The sequence below is a fragment of the Carassius auratus genome, unplaced genomic scaffold, assembly GCF_003368295.1.
Source record: "Carassius auratus strain Wakin unplaced genomic scaffold, ASM336829v1 scaf_tig00021987, whole genome shotgun sequence".
Classification (NCBI taxonomy): Eukaryota; Metazoa; Chordata; class Actinopteri; order Cypriniformes; family Cyprinidae; genus Carassius; species Carassius auratus.
The window spans coordinates 185,388-212,312 of record NW_020525149.1 but is presented as its reverse complement, the minus strand read 5'-3'; the positions used below and the strand labels follow the sequence as shown (position 1 = coordinate 212,312).

Sequence of the window (26,925 nt, the reverse complement as noted above, 5' to 3'; positions counted from 1 at the left end):
CAGTCACCGCCTCAGAAAAGCCTGGTAAAGTTCTCAACTCCCATCTCGTGATTATGTGTGGCGCATATTATTGGATATGGGCGGGACTTCAGCATGTCACTGGAGATAAACACTGGCAGGACTCCACACTCAGTTCTCGACGCCGATACTTCCAATGAGGGCAAAGCAGGTAAGATAACTAGATTCTGAGCTTTTACTTTTGACAAGTCGACGTTTATTTCTGCTAGCTTGAACATGCACGATCAGTTTCGAGTTTCGATTTACAAAGCATTCACTGTGAAATATAGTTTCTTACGATTTTCCTCGTTTCACGAAATTGAAATTTCACTCGGTAGTTTGTGACGAGGAAACGTATGTGTTCTTTATCATACAATGTTTCTAATAAGGATTAGTGCTCTCTTGTTTCAGATTGTCGTTGGGAGCCACAGACTGCGAGTGCGCGGCACTGTCTCTTTAAACACGCCTGGTGTAAAAAGTTCAGTCAAGGTCAGTGTCAGTGTCTACTCTTCTATCTCCTCCCCGCAGTTTCCTTTACTGTAGTCTGTCGGCTACAGTAACAACAATGTTTCTCACGATGTATCAGACACGTCTAAAACTGCGCTGATATTTTGTTTACATTTTATTACTGGTCTTTTATCCGCAGAAGGCTGTGCGGAGGAGTGTTCTGCGCGGTTTGGTGCAGAGATCGGCGTCTGATCTCGCGAGCGCAGCGCAGCAGATGGCTGGCGACGGCGGGGAGGCCAAACGTCGTCCAAAGAGACCGTTTCGCGGCGGAGTAGAGAAATCTGGCTCGACCATGAATGAAAACGTCAAAATTCAGTCCGATAAAAAGACTTCGGGTGAACGGCGCGGTAAGGAAAACTCTGCCGCCAAGTGTACTGCTTTGACAGGCGGCTATGCAGAGGCAAAGATGGACCAGACCGTCATTCACAGTCCCCAAACGCGAGAGGACCCGAGCATTTTCTTCGACGAGGACAGCAATCACATTTTCCCAGTAGAGCAGTTCTTTGGGAACATAGATGTTGTTCAGGTAAGTAAGCTAAACCGATTCAGAACACGTTGTGAGTGGGTGGTTAGGTCTTCACAGAGCCGGCCCTAGACCTTTGGGGGCCCTAAGCAAAATTGGTTGGAGGCCCCTTTGACCGTTTTAAGTAAGGCCTACAGAAATTAATGACTACCTTGTAACTATACTGTACATATTATATGTACTATGTTATTTTTATTATAAATAAACATATTTTACATATTGTACATATTTTTATTATACATTTTTTAGTATATTAAATTATGTTTTAATTATTCTATGTATGCTGTATGTTAATTATATTTTTTACGCTGCTGGCCCTGAGTAAGTATTTCATTCTTATGTGGCAACATGTACAGAATGACAATAAAAGACCTTGAGTTCTTGAGTTGAGTTCTATGTTTGATGTCTAACAGGAAAATTATGATACCACTGAGCTGAATGGCAGTGTAACGAACACACACTGATGAACTTGCTGAATAAAAAGACTGATAATGTGATTTTCACTGACCATAAAAGAAACATTTTTAATTGACACCAGAGTTTAAGAGGCACACACAACAGCCTTTATATAGAATTTAAATGAAATAGAGCAAATAGAATAACATTTAAATAAAATATTATATATAATAATAAATAGAACATTTAAATGTTTGGATTTTTCAAATAAACAAAATTAACAATAACATCTAAAACACCGCAAACAAGATTAATAGTACCAATAATAAGAATTAGGTAACATTTTAATAGAACTATTAAAATCCAAACTTGTGTATTTGTGTGCGCGCACATGCATACATGTTCTCCTTGGAAAAAGTAATTTGCTAAAAAACAAAAAATTGAATTAAAGGTTGTATCAGCGATTTCAGGCCCAAAAATGGCCCAACCATAAATTATCACATTCATCTAATCTTTCCTAACGATCCGCTAGCTGCCTACCCCATAAGCAGGCCGTCAAAAAAATGCGTCTCTGTGCTCATACATAAAGTTAGACTTAATTTTTAAAATGCCCAAATTTCCAAACTGGAAATTTTAACATCACAGCAAATGTATAATACTAAACCAATTTTATGCATCATGTTATTAGTATTTATTACATGGCTTGGTTGAATCCCAATGTAGAATGCGGTTTGTTATTTCTTGATAACAGACTGCTGTGAAGTAGAACACACCATTGCCATGAAAAACAGAGCGTTGCTATGGACGCGGAGCGGACTATTTTCTTTAACATGGAGTCACAGTGTGCAGCACTGCGCTGCTCAAGTGTGCATTTAAAAGTTCACGGCACAAAGCAAAGAAATGTCGAGCGCACAAATCCTAATGTATATCTGTCCAACAGTTTATTGATCATTTGTTTCTTCACAGTTTTAAATTCCAGTTATTGTGCGTTTGATGCCTTTTCGCGCTGTAAGTGTTTGCATCCAAATATATGACTTTTAGACTGCAGATTATCTATACAGGTATCGGAAAATTAAGCCTACAGATTTACGTACCTTTATCTTCTTGCTTCTTCTCTTCTTCCAGCCTTTTCTTTTGTCGTTTTTCATGGCCAGAAAGATATTTTCGTTTTTTGTCAGACATCATCGACGCTAGTGTAACTGACTGACAGACACTGACCGGGTGACGAGTGACATCATAGGGGTCAGTCAGGGTCAAGATTCGCGGGGAACTCGCCATAATAAAGAACTAAATAAAAAACAACTGTGCTTATCATGATGCCTGATAAAGAGCGCTGTAGGCCCATTTCTTTTTATTTATTTATTTTATGTTACTTTTGATGTATGATTTTTTTCACCCACTATATAGCAGTGACTCAAGGGGGCCCTCTGCTGGCCACGGGGCCCTTTGCAATTGCAAGGGTCGCTTAGTGGCTTGGCCGGCTCTGGGTCTTCAGTTGGCTGGCACTGGTCACGTGACCTGCCACCATCCATTGGCGGGTCAGCTGGCCTGTTTGAAAACCGAATACGTGGGTCCCGGCTGTTGGGTTACTTCTGCAGCCAGTCACTATTAGCTCCAAATTTAATGCGTTCCATGTCACTCCATAAAACGTGAAATTATCTAAAAATGTCATATGAACAGATGTACAAAAAAGAAAGGAAAAAAAAAAAGGCAGCCACGTGACCTGCCACCCTTCACCTGGCAGGTCAAGTGATTGAACCCCTGATGTGTTATGATCGGGTATTAGAGCAGAAATGCAGCAAAATAGCTCTGTTTTGAATTTAATTCAGAGCTAACATGTTCGACCAGCATTTTTATCTGACCTTTAAGATTAAACAAAAGCGATGTTTTGCAACTATAATTTTAAATTCAAACGGTGTTGATTTCATGCGAGCATTTTTTTTTTATTTTTTATTTTTTTTTACGTCTGTTGAAAATCGTCACATGATCTGTTTGTCTCCGACATTAAATCGGTACATGGAGTAAAATTAGTTTTATAAATATAAAAAGTCTCAAATCACTATTATAATACATGTCAGTTATGAAACTTTTTGCCCAGTTTAGTATATAAATTGGGGGGGGGGTACAATTGTTAAAAGGTAAGTATCCATCTATATGGGGGGTGTGTGTACAATAATGGTAATAAAAAGGAAAAGTATATAAAATTGTAGTTTCAAAGTAGTTGCATAATTAAAAATAAGAAATGTTAATTTATTATCGTTTAATATCAGTTGACGGGCCATTTAGGATGTGAACTTTCATGGCTCTCTGCCCCAGTAACATAACCCTGATCTAAGTTGAGCTTTGCAGATGAATAACAGGCAGCCAGATGGCTTTGTTTGCACACAGTAATCCTAAAATATTGAGGTTAATACAAGACCATGTAGGATTATTGGAGTAAAGGTCTTTTAATGCTCAGTGGGGTGTCAGAATGCAGCAGGTGTCCAGCTGATTTCATGATGCATGCGCTCAACAGACTGCCACTAATGCAATTTTAATGTCTTTGTGTGACTTTGTTTTAAAACATTATGACCTGATTTGTTGTAGGATTACCCACGCAGAACCCCAGGAAGCGATAGAATGAGTCGGAGAAAGTACAGGAGCATGCATTACTATGCCAAAGAGGAGAGTGAAGACGAGCAGCTATGAGGACACCATTCCTTTCAGACTCACTCAAACTGTATTCCATTGAAAGGGAAGGAGTTTTATGCTGGTAAAATGGATTTGATCGTTTTAAAGCAAGCTATTTTATTCCAAGAGCCTTCTTAATGTTTGAACTACACTGAGATGCACTGTTGATTTATCAGTAATGTGGTCATTTTTTGTCTTCTGCAAATTGAACAAATATTTTGGTGCATCCCTGATTATAAACTTACTCTACACTAAAGGAATGTACAGTAAGAGGGGTTTGTGCTAGACTTCAGGCTAAAACCATCATGTGATTGGGGTTTCTGCTTAAAGCTAAAAATTTATTTTTATAACTTTCTGTACACTGGGTTTACTACCACTTGTCCTTACTAATCAATCGAAATCAGCAAATATTGTTTTATCAGTCAAGTGCCTCAAATTTACTGTTCAGACTTTGAAAGAAATTTAAACATTAGCTTGGACATTCAGATTCTGGCAATTTGAAACCTTCTCTGTAGAGAATGTAGAGATGTTTTGGAAAAAAAACTTCAGATTTGGTGCTGTATAAATGAAATGAAAGCATGTAGCTGTTTTGACCTTTTATGTTCTTTGATAGACTGATGATGTAAAGGTTGTTTTTATATAAAGGTTAGGATCTCAAATTAAGAGGGTTTTATTGTAAGATTTTAAAACCAATTTCAAACCGTATTATGCATGTGGCTTCACCAAGAATTTGATTTGTCTGTGGCTTCACCAAGAATTTGATTTGTCTGTATATTATTTTTTTTATTAATTTTTTTTTTTAATCTTATTTGACAGGATTTGCACTTATTTGACAGGATTTGCACTAACTTCACAAGTGGCTCAAAGATGTAGCATTTTAAAATGTTGTTTCTTTGCTACTATGTACAAATTGTATAAGGTAAAAAGTGTGATTTTTGAAGGTTATATTTTTCTATTGGTACCAAGTGCTGATTTAGTTTTGCTACCAAATGCTTTGTATGTACATGACAAAATTATTTAATATCAAATCTTCTGTGAATCATCAAATGAAAGTTAAAATACTCCGTCCAGAGAAAATAAAGCTCATTAACAGTGTTGGAAAATGACTTTTGTGTTATATATGTATATACATGTTTGGCATGGAATGAACAAAATAATGAAGACATTATTTGTCACCGAAGGCTTGAGTATATTTTGTACAATAAACAAGGCTATTGTTTGTTGAAAGTACTACAAACATTAACTGTACAGGATATCCTGTTCCCACAAATGTTTTATGATAAAATAGTGTTCAAAGACATTTAGGTCTTTAAATAAACCAGTAAAAATTGAAATAAAACCTTTTAAATCAGTCACTGTTGTAAAACCCCATAAAAATGTTATTCACATAATTTAACCAAATGTTTTGGTACAAAATTTGGTCTATAACAAACTAAAAGTTACCATTAAAAAGGTATATACCTAAAACACTATAACCCCATAATAAAATAAAAGGGCCCTGAGCATCTCTGAACTTGCATCAGTACTTATGATTCACCAAAATCGAAACTGTCACGCGATAAGCTGCAGAGGATTATTTCATTTCACAGATGCGTTTGTAAAATTTTTGGGAGTCGCAGCTGAGCTCATGGGCTCCTTTCTTATGGCAGACTATGTGAACCAGCTTGAGATTCTCCTTTGTGAACAACAGTTTGTAGAAATAATCCACATTTATATCGCCGCTCTTATTGCCCTTCAGTGCCTCAGCGAGTGTGGGGATGATGGTCCTCTTCTTTTCTATCCTAAAAAACATTTCATTTTCTTAAGGTCATTCCTTATCAGAGGTGCTAAATGCCGATATTTAGACATTAAAATGTACATCAAGATTTAAGTTCACTTAAATGTTTACAAAATAATAATTTACACTTAAGCCTTACTTCTCACAGGTGGTCCAGATTCCAGGTGCTGAAGAGAATTCTGCTCTCACGGTTCCCATACGGGTTTATTGAGTGAAGAAATGTACAGTTAGTCTCATCAAAGACCTCCCTGTTAGCACAAAAGTCTTTTATAGTCTTATATGAATAAAAATAACTGTAGCACTGTGACAAAGCAGTTAATGAGAGATATTTTAAATTTGTATGTTTAATTATTTTACTTCAAAGAAAAATGACAATAGACTGAACTAATGAGACTCATCAGAAATGACTAAATGACAGCACCTCGCAGGAGAACCAGCCCTCTTCAGTGCTGAGCCTGTGGACGTCCCTCTCCGATCTGTCAAAATAGGTGCCATTATACCGTGCAGCCTTCAGTTTCTCTGCCAGGATCTCCACCACCTTTCTATATTCACTTTTTGTCTTGGCATTTGGAATAGACTGTGTATATCCATCAACCTACAGACAGCGAACAATATATCTCCAGAATAACGACAGGTCTCCTGTGTTGCATGAAATTAATGATGAACTCCACTAAACTTAATAAACATCTTCAATATTTCAAAAAATAACATCTAAAGCAGAACTGAGTGCTGTTTGTCACACCTCTTTCAAATATCCTCGGATTCTGCTCTCACGGTTATACTTCATGTAAGCAGACTCGGTTTTAAACCGGGCATCAATACCTGACATACAGACATTTGAATTTTATTTTGTGTAAATGTATTGTTGCCTCAGAATAATCAATTACAGTATACATACAGTAAATGTCTGCATATCATGTTCTTTGCCCTCATTACCTTCAAACCAGTCTTTGTCATCTTCTCTGTTCTCCACCTCTGATTTGTTCGTCAGCTTCCTCAGAAGGTCTCCCAGTATTCTGCGCCGCTTGAGTGAATGTTCATCTGCCAGAAGATCCTTCGCTGCACTCATCAGAGAGTCTGCGTCTCTGTCCAAACCCAGGACCTGATTTATCTCATGAACAACTGTAGAAATTGAAAAGCCAAAGCAATCTGATTAGTTTCATTATTTATAACTGATCACAATATTATTGTTTATTACATTCAGGCAGTGTTTTCCAGTGTCGGATTAACTGTCAGTCAATGAATTCACTTACGTCCACTCCAGCTCTGCCTCTGCCCCTCCGGCAGAAGAACAAGTTCCGTGTTATCAGGAAGATTTTGAAAATACTCTTCGGTAACTATTGTCCCGTCCTCATATAAACAGACCTGACCTCCGGAGCTGGATACCTGTGGATAAAATGTGAATTATGAACGTCTGAAAGCAGCTGCATTCAAACGCCTTGCACAGAAAAGCAACTCTCTCCATACTACTACTAATAATAAAAACACATGAAGATGCATTTTATTACTTTTAGTAAATGACATGATTTTTTAAGCAGCTCCTTCAGAGTAACAGCTGCAATTCCGTATTTTTTTTGGCCTGGTTAGCACTTGTGATCTTAAACAGCTTGGGTTTTGTCATTTTGTGCATATTATGTTTCACTTTCGCCGTGTGCACGAGCGTTCAAAACAAGGACAGGACGCGCGTTGCCACCTCGTGGATGAAAATGAAAATAACACGGTTATGTAATAAAACAAAGAACACAATAAAAAATAGAAAGCATAATAGTAATATGTTTTAATTATTTCATAACGATAATGTAATAGAGTGGTTTATTTTGTATTCCAAAACACCGGGAACCAGCATTTTGGCTTCCTCAGGCATCTCGCTTCGGTGTTCAAGATGGTTTTCAGTAACAACAACTTTTACATGCTACGTGCGAATCTGTTAACCTTTGTTATTAACTTTCTTATTCTTATATCTTTTAATTATTATGATTATGATTTTTTTTAAATTGCAAAAGCAGTGCGAGTGAGAGCCTAGATTCACCACCGAGCCACACGGTGGCGCTATAAAGCAGCCCTGCAATTTTTTCCTGCAGAAAAGCGACAAAACTCTTCTCTTTAATTCACTCTGGCAACGGCTGGTCTGACAGACGCTATGGCTTTCTTTTACTGTCTATGGGTCTGACAGACTCTATGGCAACCACTACAGAGAGAACCCCTTCCTGACAAACTAACTGAGCCGCATTTTTATTACGTGTATTATGATTATGAAAATAACAGTGCGTAGAGCGTGTCAAAATGTGAGAACTAACGTTAGTTATTCTGTAAAAATAAGTCTAACTTAGTTAACTTACATGCGACGGAAACGTTAGTAGGAGAAAAGAAAGAATCAAACTGCTATTGACTAAGTTACAGAGACTGAAATGAAATAGCAGCCTGCAAAAAGAGTATCTGCGTGACTTAGAGTCTTTTGTCAATATTCCGTATTTGATTTTAATTAAGTAACACCTGCTTCACTTCGCCTGCGGGAATGATTTAACAACCTGGAAAGCTTTTAGACGTTTTCAGGGATGTTTGCCAGGGAACATTAACGCTCACTGACCGACCGCCTTTAAGATTGATAGTAGCGAAGAAAGATCGCGCACGACTGACTGGAAGAACGCTTTCTTGAGAAAGCGCGTGATCCCGCCTCACAGTCAAACAGCCAGAAAAGCTTCAGGATCTTCTCAAGGTCTGCAGCTACTCTTCAAACAGATCGATGGACTTCACATAAAACAGGTGTATGTTTAATTCAGATTCATGATATGTAAAAATTTAAATGTATTGTTAGATCATGTCACTAGTCATGATTTCAATGTTTGTTAGTTTTTTTTACATTTTACATATATCTATCTATCCAAACACACACAGACACCCATCCATTGAACACAATATAATATAAATATAATAACATATAATATGTTTTATAATGGAATTCTAGAATCTAAAATAAATATTTCATAGTATTAAATATGACACACATAATTTTATTATTTAACAACAAATTATATATATATATATATATATATATATATATATATATATATATTAACATAATTTAGTATATAATAAGTATACATTATGAAATTCTAAACTACAAAATATGTATTAGTCTTAAATTATATATACACATATTAATATGTATTAATTATCAATAAATAATATGTCTTATTTATATTACATAAAGTTATAAATGATCAGTATATAAGTTCATATAATATATTTGTTATAAGTAATATATATATATATATATAATATATATATATATTAGCAATGTTATTTTAGTATTATTGATATACTATCATATTTTTGTTATTATTGTGACTTTGATTTTTATATTTTCGGTTGTTATGTTAAATGTTTTTTAGTTACTTTGTCATTATTTTTTGTGTCCTTATTATAAGTATTTAGTTTTCATTAAGTTGATTATTAAGTTAAGTTATTTCAGTATTTCAAAGAAATGTTGCATTTGAAACTATCTGAAATAATTTTTTTATGCTTTTTATGTTTTTAATGTTTATTTTATTTAGTTTTTTTTTTTATGATTTTAGTTTTAATTAATTTTAATAACCCTGTTTGTTAGTTCCTGAATAAGTCAGTGTTTTTGAAGGAAGAGTTTGAGGGAATGACTCACTCACAGATGACAGTCACTTGTCGTCACCTACTGGTGTATCGATGTACCTTGCAGAAACAGTCATCGAAAAAATATCCTCCCCACTGAATAAAATCTGTTTAACTCAGCCGTATTTCAGTGTTTATTTTTGGTTGCACTTACAAATAAACCCATTCTTTCCAGTATGTCATTTAAACAATATAGATGATATACGTGTTTCTGGCCTCTCTCAGTAATGACCATAAAGACCCATCTGAGGTTGTGCATTTACTGTATAGCTACCCAGAAGACCACACACACACACGCACACAAACACACACACACACACACACACACACACACACACACACACACACACACACACACACACACACACACACACACACACACACACACACACACACACACACACACTTTGGCATGCATGGCACCACAGTAATTTACTTAAATCTCCCATTATGGGCTCTTAGATCCACCAAGGGGAAATAAAAGTTCAGACCGTGGAGACGGCGGTTAATGTCTGCAGAACGCTTCATTTCCGGCTACTCGCTGTGCCTTTGTGTTTTATTACATGTTCTCCCCCAACAGCTGTGAGGCTTTGCATATCATATTGAAAATTGTCTTCCTGTTATCCATTTGCATTTTGTTATCTAATTGTCGGTTAAATGCCCTGTTTTTGCCACAGCTGCCCATGGCAAGCAATTAAGAGAATGTACACACCATGAAACTGTATTTTGCATTGTGTTTATTAAAGGGGTTACATTTCGGGTACCAACGCTGTTTGATGCATAAATTGTAAAGATTTTTCCAGTCATTTGTGATTACTGGATAAGCTTTTTAAAAATAATTTTGATTCTAACAGATTTTTTGACTGGTTCATTGAAAAAATCTGGCTCAAGACAATTTGCTAACAAATCAAACATTTCTGTGGTTAGAAAGAAAGTTTTGCTCTGCACACCAGTTTTATGCACAATATAAAATATTAAATGCAATATTTAGAGCATAAAAAACGTATTCATTATAGAGACATTTTATTCAGTAACTGTAAAGTTAATCCATTATGAAACTACTTTCTATCCATCAAAGAATTTTAAAACGTTTCTTAAAAAAATAGGGAGAAAAGATCTTAACAACCCAAAACTTTTGAACGGGTATCTGTATGTATGGCAGAATGCCCTTCAGGGGAGTAAAAAAAGTGTCGTGACCAGTGTTTCATTTGTAGACTATTTAAATATCTTTTGTTCCAAATCTCTTGTATCAGCACGGCACAGAATTCTTATAATTAGGCTTGAACCATTTATTATCTTGTAGTCCTCATAAAGACATCTACCACTACCGAGTTATTTGATTGTTTACTTCCCAAATCCAGATGTTACTTGCATTCTGTGCTAAGAGTTCAATTTTGATCTTGCTTGCTTGTACCCCATTTTTATTCACTTATGAGCCTGGCTAATTCATTGTCTGCTGTCTAACACAGAGTGAGAGGTTCTGTTTATGTGATGGGCAAGTTTCAACCATTGTCAGAGCTGAAGCCGAATAAAACGTCTGCTCTTCTGTGAAACCCCAGGAGCAGCAGCAGAATCAGCACAGAAGAGGGACTGAGATCTCATGAGGTCTGTCAGACATGATGGATTTGTTTTAATATACGCCTCAGAGAAAGACTCCAAATAGTGGGAGTGATTATATGACGACAGAATTAAAGCAGGACTCTCCCTCTGGTCCGACTGTATAGAGGGGTGTTATGACAAAACCAATGTTTTGTGTGGAGACACAGAAATCAATAGATCTCAGCGACCTTCATTTTGAGGGGTAAAGATTTGAAGCCTGTGTTGATTTAGGTGAAAAGAAAGCCGATTGTTGGATTAAGTTATTGAGAATTTTCAATTGCGAATCGCTATCAGCAATACAGAATGAGATTATGCTTAGTTTCTTAAAGAAGGCCTAAAGTCCCATTTTTGTTGTGCACCTAATCAGATGTTTTCTTTTGCAAAGGATGTTGGAGTGTCACACCAGGCCTCTGTTTGTAAAGGTCCAACCTCTTGTAATTATACCTGAAAACCACAGGTTGTATCTGGGCAACATGGGTTATTCCATGTTCCAGCTCTTCGGCCTGTAGAGGGCAGTGCTGTCACACAGTTAAGTGGAAGTGTTATTGGCTTGTGGTTCAGAAGAGTCCATCATCTCCCCTTGTGTGATGTTAAACTGTCTCTCCTCACTGGCTGTATGTCGGTAAAGTGCAAAACAGCAGTGTCAGTGGGCAGCTGGGCAAACTATATAGTCATAGATTTATTGGTAAATATCACAAAGAAATGTTCAGGTCATATGTCTTTCCTAATTCAAAAGGAAAACAAATAAGAAATTATATTTTGCAAGAAAAAAATGAAGGCTGTTATTAGGACCATTAAGTTTTTGTGCCTTGCAATATCATTTTCAGGACAATTAAACATATTTATGCCCCGAAATTCTTATTACTGAAATGCAGTAAATAAATAACTAAATGAATAAATAATTAAATCATGTAATTCTCATTACTGGAATATGAAAAACATTGCATGCTTATTTGTGCATACAGTTGTTATTATTTGTTTTTATTTATTCTTATTTTTTTATTTATTAAGTTGAATTCAGCTTGCTTTTTCCCCATTTAAGATTTTTAGACTTGTTTATTGTCAGGACAGTTAAGCTAATTTTATCCTTAAATTCTTAATTCTGAAATACAGTAAATAAATAACTAAACGAATAAATAATTAAATAACGTAACTGTCATTACTGGAATAGGATCCTGTTCTAATTACTTTTGTGTACTAAATAATAATAATAAAAATTGTTAATGCATGCCGCATAAATATTTTTATTTTTTCATTTTCTTTTTATTTTGTTTCTTTTGTTTTTGTTATTTTTTATTAACCTTTTTTTTGTATTATTCTAAAATTTTTGTTAGCTTTGTGAGAAAATGCCTCTAGACTAGGTCACTTAAACACCAAAACATAATTTAAACAAAGCTGAAGGCCAATTTGCACCGGGGTGGTTTCTTCATTAGGGTGATAGGACGTCACAGAGTTATTTTTGCTTTCGTCATCATACGTAATCTTAATTTGTGCAGTGATCAGTGGGAACAAACATACCTCTATTAATGAGCAATATGAAGTGAGGACTAGTCTGTTTGCGCTGAATAAATCTAACCAGTATCTCACCAGTAAAGTTTTAATGGATGATGATTGTAAGGGAGATAAAGATAATTACTGTGACATACAGCAATGGTAAACTTTTTTAATTTGTGTTTTGCGATGTTTAATAATTCTGAATGGATCTGTAAATATATACATACAGTCAGGTTAAGGTAACTGGTTTAGTGCTCTGTTATTGGCATCACTGTGTGGTTCTGTTTGATATTGAAGCTTGACCTGTAGGTAAAGAAAATGCTCTAAACAAATGTAAAATGTATATTTTTCCTCAGTTTTTGCTGTTGCACCGTATACATAAATTATAAATTATAAAAATGGAAAAATACAATTTTTGTTGAAAAAAGCTTTCAGAAAATATAGTTTTGTGGAATCATCCCCAATCCGAAACTTGGTAAAAATATTTTTATTTAAAATGTTTCAAATCTTAATATTACTCTTTTTGTTATACTGGGATAGATCATACCAGGATATATGCTAAAATTCTTGGATGTGGTGCCCTACCAGCCACCACTGATTTACAATTAATTGATCTTACGGCTCCGTGACGTATCTGTTCAACCAATTAGTCCAACATTTTATGGCATGTGTCACAGAGAGCATTACTGTAATTCCCTCTTCGGGCCATCAGAGGGCTCCATCAACTGAGTTTTGATAATTTTCCTGCACTTCATTTCCCATAAGCCCTGTACCTGGCACTGATCATCTCTGACACCTGAACCTCATTTACTCAGCTATTTATAGCAGGCCCACGGTCAGGCTCTTTGCGAAGTCTTGTTTTGGCTTGGTGAACATTTCTGACTGTTTGTTCCTTGTATTTTTGGACTGCCTATTGTTATTACCCTGCCTGCCTTTGTTACCAATCTTTTGCTGCCTGCCCCTTGTACTGTTTATATCGTATTGGATTATCGTTGTTGTTTAATTGCCGCCTGCCCTGACCTCACGCCTGGTAGCTGTTTATGATTCTGTCCATCCTGCTCTACTGCCTTACCTGTGCATTGACCACTGCTCATACGACCACGTTTTCAAATAAAGCTGCAAATGGATCCCAGTCATTGTGAGGAATCATTACTCTTTGCAACTCCACTCTATAGAGACCTATTAGCTCTTATTAGTGCTGATTTAGTTTGCCATGCCCATATTTTGGACTTTAAATTAGAATTCCTTTATGGATAGCCAAGAGTTCATTAAATGCTGTAATTAATTGAGAGAGAACATTGATTTTAAATGCTGTGTGATGTAGAGCCCTGGCCTTCTGGGATGTCCAATCATTCCTCTGGGTTGGTCTGGTTTTCTCCACAAGAGACTCTCAGCAAGCATGTAGCCAGTGCTGTGTCAGGTGCTTCATCTCTTCAACTTTCATAGCATTCAATGGCCTAGACCGTAAGGTCCAAGGATCTCCCTATTCCAGTGTGATTCATGTTCTCTGGCTCTGAGAGCCTCACGGATGTTTCAATACCCCTTTTAACTCTTCCACCCGTTCTGACACAAGCCTAGAGATTCATTTCAATTATATATGTGGCTCACCAGCCATCCAGGAAATGATCAATATTTCAGTTCATGGAGAAGCAAACATCCCTGAGAGCAGCCGGTCCTTAAAGGCCCTCACACCCTTAAGATGAACAGGGCAGTTTTGGATGGAGATGGATTTTGATGAATTGTTAGGATTAGTATTATTAATATTATCTGACATTTTATGCATGTTTTAGTTGCATTTATTTGATCAAAAATACATTATTACTGATTACTGATTACTCTGATGTTTTGCTGATCATTGTAGTTTGCGGAGCATCTCTAGCGCAGTTTGTCGTTTACAGAGCAAACAGATCTGTAAGTGTGTTCATCCAGAGTGAGTAAAAGGGCTGGTAAAATCATCCTGGACCCCTCATGCCCATGCCATTTCCATTTTGAACTGTTGCCATCTGGTCGGCGCTAAAGAGCACCAGAATGGCCAGGCATTAGAATAGTTTCTTCCTTCAGGCAATCAATCTCATCTTGGCTATAAATTAACTTGGTTATAAATGTGTAATGCACAACACTACTTATACATTTATTTATTCAACACATATGTCTCTTTTTACATTTCCTTGCATTTGTTCATAACACACCTGTACACACAAATACCATGTATTGTTAAATTTTGCATATAAAAAAAATAAAACTATGTATATATATATATATATATATTATAAACATATGTACACACACTCATCGGCCACTTTATTAGGTACACCTATTCAATTGCTAGGTAACACAAACTGCTAATCTTCTGATCACATGGCAGCAACTCGATGCATTTAGGCATCTAGATGTGACTTGCTGAGGTTCAATCCCAGCATCAGAATGGGGAAGAAAGGGGATTTAAGTGACTTTGAATGTGATATGATGCCAGACAAGCTGGTCTGAGTATTTCAAAAACTGTTGATCTAAAAGTACTGGTTTTACCCCCAGTCCAGCGCCCCTGGCTACTGTAGCTGTTATTGAGTGCAAAACATTAGTTTAGCTTTTTTGAATGGACTGAACATATACATTTAAACATTAGGAATCAAACCCATGACCTCAGCGTTGTTGTCGCCATTCTCAATTCCCGAAGGAAAAAGAAGGAACTTGTGCAGAGGAACAGAGCGACGAGGAGTGCAGGTACTCATCAAATGAGAGGCGGCGAACAAAAATATGTCTTTTAAGAATATGAATGTGATAAAGAGATCGAGAAGAATGGTTTGTGTGAGGTGTGAAAATAATTCTGCAATTAGCACTCCCCGTGGCTTCATCTGCGGCACTCGTTCTCAATCTAACATCTCCACTCCTCCTATTTATTCTTTTGTTCTCTGTCTGCTCAAAGGTTTAAGTGTCTTTGTTGGTGCGTTGTTCTCTGTTTTAAGTCCAAGAATTTAAACTTTTAGTTAAGAGCACCATGCAGAGAAAGAGTTTTTAGAAGTTTAACATTATGGATTTAAAGGAATTATATGACTGACTGTTGCATACGCTCACAGCTCTACATGGTAATAACTCGTTTTAGCAGCCGTACTTCACTTACATCTTGCGTGTTTTACAGTAGTTTCGCAGGAATATACAGGGCACTGATGGATATCGACTTAGGTGAATGAATGGGAAGGCAGAGCAATTGTGTTTTACACTACAATGTTATTAGGAAGATTGAAGAGAGTTCTCGGTCCATCAGTCAGTTGTTATGCTTGTGTTTGAGCTCATCTTTGAGATATAATAAGGATTAGTTAATCACCTTTAAAGTACTTACATGGTGGCAATATTTAATTCCTGAGATGGCAAAGCTGAATTTTCTGCAGCCAATATCTCTTCAGTCTTCGGTGTCACATGATCCTTCAGAAATCATTCTGACATGCTGATTTAGTTCACAAGAAAATTTAATGCACCCGTGCTAAAAGTATTAAAATGTTTTCTTTAAAAATCTTTGAACAGTATACATTTTTTCTATTTATGCTATGCTCTAACATAAGTAATTTGGTAGAAATTACTTATGTTAAAATTTTTAAGTATTTTAAGAAGCAAGGGTTCACATACTTTTGAATGGGGTTATTTTAATAATTTCAGCTTTTTTTTCATCTAGTGGTACTAAATGTAAACATCTTTTATGTAAAATATGTAAAATATCTTACTCAAGACAGTACTAAATAAAAAATAACATGAATTTTGTATGATATCTTTTATTTAGTTAAAATTACTCACATTTTCACAGGTTCTGCAAGGGGTTCACAAACCTTCAAGTGGCACTGTATGTAGACTACGTATCAGAAAGTTATGCTTTAAGTTATGCAAGTGTCATAGGACGTGCTATCTCTTGGAGACGGTGACTATACTTTGAACACTGTTTAGAAGAATGTACTGTGAGTGGACATTTTTCTATATGCCAAAGCTATAAGCTCTATTTTTATGCTTTTGTTGGGTTATTCTTTTGATATTGTTGAATCTTGTTCCTTGCTTTCATCCTTGAGAGCAGCTGGTCTGTAAAACCTCTTCTTTTGTTAACTTTTGTGTGTATATAGTTTGTTTGAAGGTGAGACACGAGTCAATCTAGTTCCAAGCTCTTGAACACAGACAAGAGATGGCTGGATTGATAGCGGCCTCTACAGTGATGTTTCCCATTGAAATGCTACAAAGAAACAACTTTATCAAGTTTTATTACGTCTCTGCTCAAGGAGAGCTCTGAGCCAGAAGGTCTCGCATCTGTGAGCGACTGCAAACAGCAGATCTATCCACAGCACAACTGTGGACATTACATCCTTGCCATCCACTCCCAGTAGGCTTTTAGAGAGACTCTTTTAATGTAGCCTGTGTTTTGCTAGAAACATTGAAATTGCTGCAACTACAACAGCACTTATGCCAAAGTTTTGAGAGATTTTGTGTATTTAGCGAGCTGACAGAGATGAATGCCCTTTTCTTCACGGAGGAAGGAGCTGATATGCATGTGCATATGTGCATGTACATTCTTAGAAGTACTGGCAAAGCTCTCGCTTCATTCCTGTGGTGAGTGCAGAGCGTCAACAGATTTTCCAAATCATTAAAGTAGGGCTTCATCATGATCTTTTGGTGGAAATGCAGATTGGTGCTATTTTAAGATGTATAATATCCCACAGATTATTACTTAGAATATGCAGGTAACCTGTTGCTTGACTGAGGCGCTCCTGGTGCAAGTAATGATCATATCAATTTGCTCTGCTTAAAAATGACCCTGTCTATGAATCAGACGTTCTGAAAGGTAGAAGAATGGAAAAATAGTTTTCTTCGAATGTGAAGGTAAACCATAGATGCAGTAAGAACATTTTTTATGAAATGCATTTGCATTGTCAGTGCTCATTAAAATACTCATCAAACATCCTCTCTGTTTGTTATTGAGTTTGCGTGACTTGTTTGTGTGTTTGACACGACAAGAAGAATCTGATCGCCGTCCTCCCCGGGACATCGAAGCCTTGGTTTTTAATTTGGCCGCTGTGAGCAGAGCTTCTCCAATTCCCAGCAAAATAAACAAACCGTGACCTGGGCATCACGCCTGAGGGCAGAGCTGCAGAAACAACACAGCCAAAGTAAATCGACTCCTCCAGCAGTCAAACAAAGCAGCTCACAGTCCTAACAGACTCGGCTCCATCAAATCACTCTGCACACTGACACGCATAAACTTCCTCTCACACGCACTACCATACAAAAAAAAAAAAAAAATGTATTCTGCATACTGATCCTTATTGTATTTTCAATATGGAGTTGTATTTCATAGAATAATGAGAGACTAGTAGCAATGGATTAGATTCAATGTATTGATTTGGTTTGTTCGGATGGTTTGTTTCATTGACAATCTGTTTTTAAAATGTACAGTTTTTCATCCATGTTCTATTCTGTTCTCAACTCCTCTTTACATTTAAGAAGGCTCTATGCATCACCCTAATAAGCCCTTATTTCCTTTTAGTGCTTCAAAAGGAACCGTTCTCCTCTCTTTGTGATCGAATAGTCTCTCAGAGGTACAGAATTTTAAAAATAAATTCTGTAACACCTGGTGGTTGATCAGAGGAGGTTAACCCAGGTTATCCCGTCAGCACCGCAGTATTGATCGGCGAGGTCATTGAAGTTTACCTGCAGGGTACAGATGTCCCTTAAACTGAATCATCTGCCCCCTGTCCCTCAGACGCCTTTTGCACATCCTGCTCAACTTAATTGAGTTGTTTGTATTGATTTGCTACACCTTCGGTGTGTTTGAGATGCTCGTGGCCCATCGAGGCATTATGTATTGATAGCTGGCTTCAAAGCCTTTTCATTCTTAGTGTAAATGTCCAACAACACAGAGCGCAAAGATGAAGCCTGATTTGTTGTTATGACTGAACATGGCCAAGTAAAGCACCGCTGGGGCCATTTCAACAGATGATTCACATACTTTGTAACTGTAGCCTGGCAAGCTTATTTTCTGTATATAGGAACTACAGTCAAGCAGTTTTTTTTTTTTTTTTTTTGGAAAAAGTAGTTAGTGGTCATTTGAAGCTATACTAAAGGTGTGCTTTCTTTTTTTCTGTTTTAGAAATTTACAATATCCGTTTTTTGTAATTATTATTATTATTATTATTTTTACATTTTAGTATATTTCAAAATTTGTTATGGCAAAGCTCCTTTTACGGCAAATTATCCTTCAGAAAACTTTACAGAAAACTGCAGAAAAGCTGCTTAATATTTAAATGTGATGCTTTTCAGGTTTCACTGATGAGTAGAAAATTCAAAATAAATTTAAAATAAATTTCTATAGTAACATTAGGAATATCTTCATGATAATTTCTTTGAATTATTTTAGAAATAATGAAAACATTTTCAACACTGAATATGCTACAAAATTGAGAGACACCCTGACATTTGCTGAAAACTGTTTAATGTATCATAATGCCAAAACCAATATGCAACCCACAATGGCCAATTCTATATATTTTTTTAATTAAATTTATGTATATATATATAAATGCATGATAATTCTGTTTGTTTATTTATCTGTTTGTTTGTAATGCATATTTATGTATTAAACAGTATATGGACAACCATGGTGTTCTGTCTTTATAGTGAAATTAGATTAGTAATGTACAATAATAATAACAACAACAATAATACTAATATTATTGCTATCTAGAAAAAGGTTCAAAAAAGAACCAATGAGGGTCATTAATGCACCTTTAAGTGAAGGTTCCAATTAAAACCTTTCCAAAAAGGTTCAAAAATGAACCTTTAAGGTTCCCCCACAGTTGCAATCTCCAGGAACCTCAAAAGATTCATTTAGAACCTTTTCTTCTAAAAGTGTAGCAATGCATTGTTTTTACAACGTAAAAATTTAAATAGCATAAAATCTATTTTAAAGGCATCAAAAGCCAAATCTGTTTTATTGCAAATTGAGTATCCACTGTTAGCTATTGCAGCAAAATACATTTACAGTGAATACCATGCAGAAATATTCAACCTAAATCTCCAGCGGGAGAGAAACCTGTGTTTGCAACAAACATGAACAGGGGTTTTGTTAATTGTAGCATTGCTCACACATTTTGTCAATACACAGTCAATACAAAAGTGATTGTATGCTTAAACTTAGTTTTAACTGACAAATGTCTGTAGTTTCAGTGTCCATGAGCTCTGATACCTGGCATCAGCCAATTCATCGAGCTGTTGTGTAATATTTACTAATCTGTCTGTGACTCTGACAGATGTTACAGTATTCGCTTTCCTCTTCAGGGCTGTTTAGAATGTCGACTAGCTTTACCATTCAACCATTTCTGGTTCCCTATGGGTGTATAACACATCATTTTTGTGTCTAATTTAAAAGGGTTGCACAACTCATGCTGCGCTTTGCTACTGATTTGTTCAACCTTCTACAAATTGGCCTGGTTTTGAAACCGGTTTGCACTGTGCTGTTCATTGGGCCAGCAGATAATTGGACTGCACTATGCAGTTGAGTTGGGTAGCGCTGTTTCAGCCCACTTTTGGAGTGTTTGCTGTTTATGTATCAGAATGCAGCAGCACATAATCACAGAATGGAACAATTTTGTAGTTGACATAATTTAGTCACCACGACTGGAAAAGTGGTTGCTTTTAGTGTGTCTTGGATCCCTCATATCTGTTGCTTTTTTTCTATAATTTAAAACTTTATGGTGTAATGTTTTCTTAAAATATGCAATGCTGTCTTGTCTATTTTTTGAACACTGTATATAAGCATTTATGTATACTTTAAAAGTTTGGGGTCAATAAGAAGTTTTTATTTTTATTTTATTTTCATCAAAGACACATTTTTTGTTCAAAAACACAATTATATTGTGATATCTTATAACAAATTAAAATAACTTTTTAAAATTCATATTATTAATTTGGTGGCAAAGCTAGGATTTTTTAATAAATAGAAAGTTTTTGTAAAAAAGTATTTACTATAAATTGTATTAACCTTGAATAAAAGTATTAGTGTATGAAAAAATCTACAGACACCAAAAATGTATTTTATACATTCACTATAAATTATATATTATTCTATTTAAAAAAAAAAACAAGGTTTCATATAAACTGTATACATTTCTTTATAAATGTTAGATGAAAAATTTATCATTATTATTATTATTATTATTATTATCCAATGCAGTGACATTGGACAAGTGTCCAAATACCAGTCTTAATAGCAAGGGTAAAATGGAAACAAAGCCATTTAAAGCCATATGTGTTGAGTTAAGTCAGCACTGTTTAGTTAAATATAGTTTAATTAACAGCAGTGTTAGTTAAACTAAAGGTAATTGATCTCAGGAGTTAGCATATTACCTTTGGTGCTTCTTGTACCTGTTTTTCTCGTCAGTGAGCAGTGAGAATGCCATGTACAGACATTAACAGGCTTCTTGCTTCTCATCTGCTGGACTGCAGCAGTAGATAGCAGAAGCCTCTTGGCAAGAGCCCTGCTCTATGATTCACTTTCACAAGGTTAGTTAGAGTCCCTAGGGTCTGTGTTTGTTATCTGCTTTCTGCTGCTTATACATGTTATATTCTCTCTCTCTCTCTCTCTTATACACACACACACACACACACTAGGTGACTTGCACAGTTGTAATGCAACATTTTCACAGAGTCTTGAACTCAATACTTCAAAAAGGTCCCATTTTTTGTTAATGAGCCCATAACGACAGAATAGCCTAGGAATAATCCCTCTCGCTGTGCCTGACAGTCTGAAACCTGCTCCCTGCCTGCACTGAGTCATATTATAATGCCACTTTACTAGGACTTGGTGCCCTTGTGAATTTTACAGGGATATTTCACAACTCATCCTGACTAATGATTTGTTGACTGTGTTTTTGGGGGCGCCTGAACGAGTGCAAACTATTTCTGGCAGAGTGGATCAGAAGCCGTAGCCTCTCTCTGCTGATTGGCTTGTGAAGAGCGGGAGAGGGGAGATCTGTGTAATGATAATCTCAGCATCTCCTCTGCTGAATTTCTGAAGCCCATTTATTTTTTATGAGGGTTTGTGGGGTTGGCAAAGAATTAGGAGTCTTGATTGTGTCGTGAGTGTTTGTGTTTTGAAATGCCAGCCTGTCCAGTCTTGGATTCAGAGTTTCAGATGGATTCACAGTTTACAGATTATTAGCTACTAATGAGAGTCAGAGGTGCAGAAAATTGGATGTGTTCAAAAATTTTCAGTCCTGTGACTCATATTTTGAATATGTGTAGGTTTGGAAACTTACCTCAAGAGTGTGCTGATATTATATCACATGAGTTTTTTTTGTAGTTTTTTTATTTATTTTTGATATTTACTCCTATTTTTATATTTAGAATACATTTACCTTTATCTAATGCTTAGTTGCTGTTAATCTTTAAAAACCATTAATCATTTAATAACACTGTTGAATGTATTCTTTAGATCTCAAAATGCATATCTGAATATTATGAATATATATATTTTCATTGTACATCCATCCATCCATCCATCATCTTCCGCTTATCCGGGGCCGGGTCGCGGGGGCAACAGTCTAAGCAGAGACGCCCAGACTTCCCTCTCCCTAGCCACTTCTTCCAGCTCTTCCGGGGGGACCCCGAGGCGTTCCCAGGCCAGCCTGGAGACATAGTCCCTCCAGCGTGTCCTAGGTCTTCCCCGGGGCCTCCTCCCGGTGAGACGTGCCTGGAACACCTCCCTGGGAAGGCGTCCAGGAGGCATCCGAAATAGATGCCCGAGCCACCTCAGCTGGCTCCTCTCGATGTGGAGGAGCAACGGCTCTACTCTGAGCTCCTCCCGAGTGACCGAGCTTCTCACCCTATCTCTAAGGGAGCGCCCAGCCACCCGACGGAGAAAGCTCATTTCAGCCGCCTGTATCCGGGATCTTGTCCTTTCGGTCATGACCCACAGCTCATGACCATAGGTGAGAGTAGGAACGTAGATTGACCGGTAAATCGAGAGCTTTGCCTTACAGCTCAGCTCCTTCTTCACCACGACAGACCGGTACAGCGACCGCATTACTGCAGAAGCTGCACCGATCCGTCTGTCAATCTCACGTTCCATCCTTCCCTCACTCGTGAACAAGACCCCAAGATACCTGAACTCCTCCACTTGAGGCAGGAACTCTCCACCAACCTGAAGTGGGCAATCCACCCTTTTCCGACTGAGAACCATGGCCTCGGACTTGGAGGTGCTGATTCTCATCCCAGCCAATTCACACTCGGCTGCAAACCGTCCCAGTGCACGCTGAAGGTCCTGGTCTGAGGATGCCAACACGACAACATCGTCCGCAAAAAGCAGCAATGAAATCGTATGGTCCCCAAACCGGACACTCTCCGGCCCTTGGCTGCGCCTAGAAATTCTGTCCATAAAAATTATGAACAGAACCGGTGACAAAGGGCAGCCCTGCCGGAGTCCAACATGCACCGGGAACAGGTCTGACTTACTGCCGGCAATGCGAACCAAGCTCTTGCTCCGGTCGTACAGGGACCGAACAGCCCTAAGTAGGGAGCCGTCGACCCCATACTCCCGGAGCACCCTCCACAGGATGTCGCGAGGAACACGGTCGAATGCCTTCTCCAAGTCCACAAAACACATGTGGACTGGTTGGGCAAACTCCCATGAACCCTCCAGCACCCTGGAAAGGGTATAGAGCTGGTCCAGTGTTCCACGACCGGGACGAAAACCACACTGTTCCTCCTGAATCCGAGGTTCCACTATCGGCCGAATTCTCCTCTCCAGTACCCTGGCATAGACTTTCCCAGGGAGGCTGAGAAGTGTGATCCCCCTATAGTTGGAACACACTCTCCGGTCCCCCTTCTTGAAAAGAGGGACCACCACCCCGGTCTGCCAGTCCAGAGGTACTGTCCCCAACCGCCATGCGATGTTGCAGAGGCGTGTCAGCCAAGACAGCCCCACAACATCCAGAGACTTGAGGTACTCGGGGCGGATCTCATCCACCCCCGGTGCCTTGCCACCGAGGAGCTTTTTAACTACCTCGATGACTTCAGCCCGGGTGATGGACGAGTGCCCCTCCGAGTCCCCAGCCACTGCTTCCTCAACGGAACCTTCATTGTACATTATAATGTTATTTTATTATAGGTTTTAGCGTTTTGTTTTTAATTTATTTATACAAATACTATGGAATTTTAATACATGTAAACAATTATCGGTATAATTATCAATATCATCCAGAATTCTAATATTAGGTCTACTCTTCTGTCATCCAGATTCTTGAAACTTCTGCTAAACACATAGTATTTTACTATGGAAGTCAATGGGGACCAGCAACTGTTTGATGAGAATACATTTTATTTATTTATTTATTACTTTTGGGCCAGCTATTCCATTAAATTATATTTCTTTTTCTGGTGAACCATTTTCTTATTTATTTTTGAATCTAACACTAATCTAATACATCAATGATCTTTTTTTTGTTTTGTTTGTTTTTACAAATATTAATATTAATGGGTTTTATTGTTCAAATATTGCATAGGCACAAAATGCACATAAACATTTGTTTCGGAAGCGTATAATATCATAAACAGTAGCCTGCGCCACAAAAATAGGGTAAATGTCACAAATAATCAGCCTATGTGAACATATCAGCCTGCCTTATAATTACATTACATGGATAAGGAAAGCATTGTCTTATTAGTTTTCAAATGTGAAATCTTGTTCAGATGATGCATACAAATGACCTAAGTAAATATGACTTGCTGTGCTGTGTGTGTGCAGGGTGCCAGCATTGATTGTGCCCTGCTCTTCTTCAGCTGATTTCACAGAACTCTTTGCTTTGATTTTTGTGTAGATTGAGTTTTTTTTTCTTCTTCTGCGTAATCAGAGCTGCTGCTATTGATTGTTGTGGTGTAAGTAGGTGTTTCTTGTAATTGTTCAGCTAGTTCAGTGGTTGCTAGACTTAAATGGGTGCTTCCCTCATTTGGCTTCAAAGCTTTAAGTGAGAAAATTTTGTTATTCTGGGAAATGAATATTTCCTTGGGCCACACATTCAACTTTCAGTGTGAAAGAGAGAAATTGTTATGTTCTGTGAAATCAGCGTCAGATGGCCTGCGCTTTCTTAGGCATCCTCAGCGAGATTCTTTCAAGAGCCACAGGATGTCAGACTCTGCACGCACTTTTCAAAACAAATCATTATTTCCAGACATCCTCTTTAGGTTCTTTCTCAACAAACCACTGGGTTTATATAATATAGTATAACATTAATGTCATGATTTTCTGTAAAGCTGCTTTGAAACACTGTGTATTTTGAAAAGCACCATGTAAATAAATTTTACTCGACTTTGAAATTCGCATGAGCAAACACTGCTTACAGTGTCAAAAAAAGTTAAACTTGATCATTTTCTCTGTCTGTCTCTTTATTGTAGGTGGTGTACTTCCACACTTCTCTGTTCCTGAGTTCTGTGGTGGTAGTGGTGGAGTTGGTGTCTTTGTCTACCAGGGCAGACGGTTCCCAGGATGCAGTGGGGTCATGGTTTGGTCTCCTCCAGCTCTTCACAGGTCGTGCAGACTCCAGTATCTCTCAGGAAGAGGGCAGGTAACAGTCACTTCAGAGCAATCACGAATGGCCATTTCCATAAATGAGAAAAAGCACACTGTCATATTGACTACGCAGCAAATCCTGTAACCTGTAATGAGTGAATAAAATGGGCTTATTATAATTGACCCGCTATTCAGCAGAAGAACGTACTGAATGCATGCCTCTCATTACTATTTTAATTGCTCTGTAATTTCATGCTCTCTGTCACACTAAAAAAGAAAAATTACTGTACAACATGTATTTTATTCAAAATACAGTAAATAGTATTGAAATGTTATTACAATTTAAAAAAACATTATCGCGTGAGCCTTGAGAAATCATTCTAATATGCTGATTTGCCATTCAAGAAATGTTTCTTATTATCAATGTTGAATATAAGTATTTTACTTTTCACTATTTTTTTAACCACCATGTCTTTTTCAGGTTGAGTCTGTTCAATGGGACCCCTAGGAGCCCTCCTGCACCCAACGCTGAAAGACCCTGAAAGAACCCCAAGCTTTACATTCAGTCAATAGTTCATAGTCCACACCTTTAGCAGCTCATGTCAATATGAAATCAGAATTTGTACTCTTATTTTTTTAATTCAATACATGTTAATGTTGATTTATTACATTTGGAAATTACAGTAAATTATGATATATTTGAAAAAGAAGTTATACCATTGTGATGCATTGAGATGTCCTTGAAAACAAGCTTTCAAGGTAGCGGACTTCATGACCAAGTCAGAAATACTCCTCATAAGTGGGTTCCAGTTATATTTCAGCAGGCATTCGGATGTGACTCTGTTCTGATATTCAACACACTGAGACTGTTTTGATTATCCAATCAAATCCCGCCCTACTTTTTTCACATTGAAAATGCTGAGTGACACGTAAATCTGTCAGATTGCATGAAATAGGTTGTGAATTGTGTTTCATAGTCTTTTAAAGCTGAAGTATTCAGTCAGTGAATGTGATTTTGAAACGACGAGATCATAGTTTTCTTCTAGGCAATTCTCTTTGATTTTTTTAGGTGGGTACAGTAGATAGATGTTTCATTGATGTGATTACCCCAGCAGCACAGCAGGTATTTGAAGGCTTGACTGAACCGGCCTGATTTCTGGGAAAGTGCATGTGGTGAAATTTGACTAGATAACATATTCTACTCATGGTCTCAAAGGAGTCAAACTGAGGCAGAGACAACAGCAAGAGCTTAGTAATACATAGTTGATAAACAGCACTTCATGCTTTCTGACACTAGTGATGAGAAACTATTTGCATATGTGTGTGTGTTTGCCTCTTTTTTCAAATGCTTTCGATATACAATCTGCCTTGTCTTTACCATTTCAGTTCATTTCCACTTGAAAGCAAATTGAATTAGGACTATTTCTTGCATTGCTGTTGTAAGAAAAAAATCTCTATCCTATCATGATCATTTCAGATCATTTCAGTTTTCCTATCCTTCCTAATGCTGAAAGGTTGCTTCTTTTGAAGGAGAATCTGAAATGTGTAAATTAAAGGAAATAGTTAGAACTCGCCTATAATTGAAGAGATTCTTGAAACAGATTTCAGAAAGTAACCTCAATTGAAGACTATTCTGTGTTTGGCAGAGTTTTCATACCCTGGAAGATGCATTATTTTGGTTTATTTGTTTTATGTTTGAGAATAGCTTTCAGATTCCTTTCTTCTATTTATGTTTTTATCCTTTTATGTCTTAATGAATATGTTCCACTTTTTGCCATTTAT

The 26,925-nt window shown here is 37.1% G+C and overlaps 1 protein-coding gene, 1 long non-coding RNA gene and 1 pseudogene across 2 annotated transcripts; 2 read left to right on the top strand and 1 right to left on the bottom strand.

Moving 5' to 3' along the window:
• Positions 1-120: 120 nt before the first annotated feature.
• LOC113077225 (UPF0688 protein C1orf174 homolog) lies at positions 121-4,612 on the top strand. Its single transcript, XM_026249671.1, has 4 exons — positions 121-169; positions 409-486; positions 644-1,030; positions 4,010-4,612. Exons 1-4 carry the CDS (start codon positions 155-157, stop codon positions 4,109-4,111), a joined length of 582 nt encoding a protein of 193 aa, XP_026105456.1. The 5' UTR covers positions 121-154; the 3' UTR covers positions 4,112-4,612.
• A 1,054-nt stretch (positions 4,613-5,666) lies between these two features.
• LOC113077224 (DNA fragmentation factor subunit beta-like) lies at positions 5,667-7,585 on the bottom strand (annotated as a pseudogene).
• Positions 7,586-8,375: 790 nt separating this feature from the next.
• Positions 8,376-26,592, top strand: LOC113077223 (uncharacterized). Its single transcript, XR_003281280.1, has 3 exons — positions 8,376-8,633; positions 25,029-25,198; positions 25,625-26,592. It is a non-coding gene; the product is annotated as an uncharacterized LOC113077223 (long non-coding RNA).
• Positions 26,593-26,925: the final 333 nt, after the last annotated feature.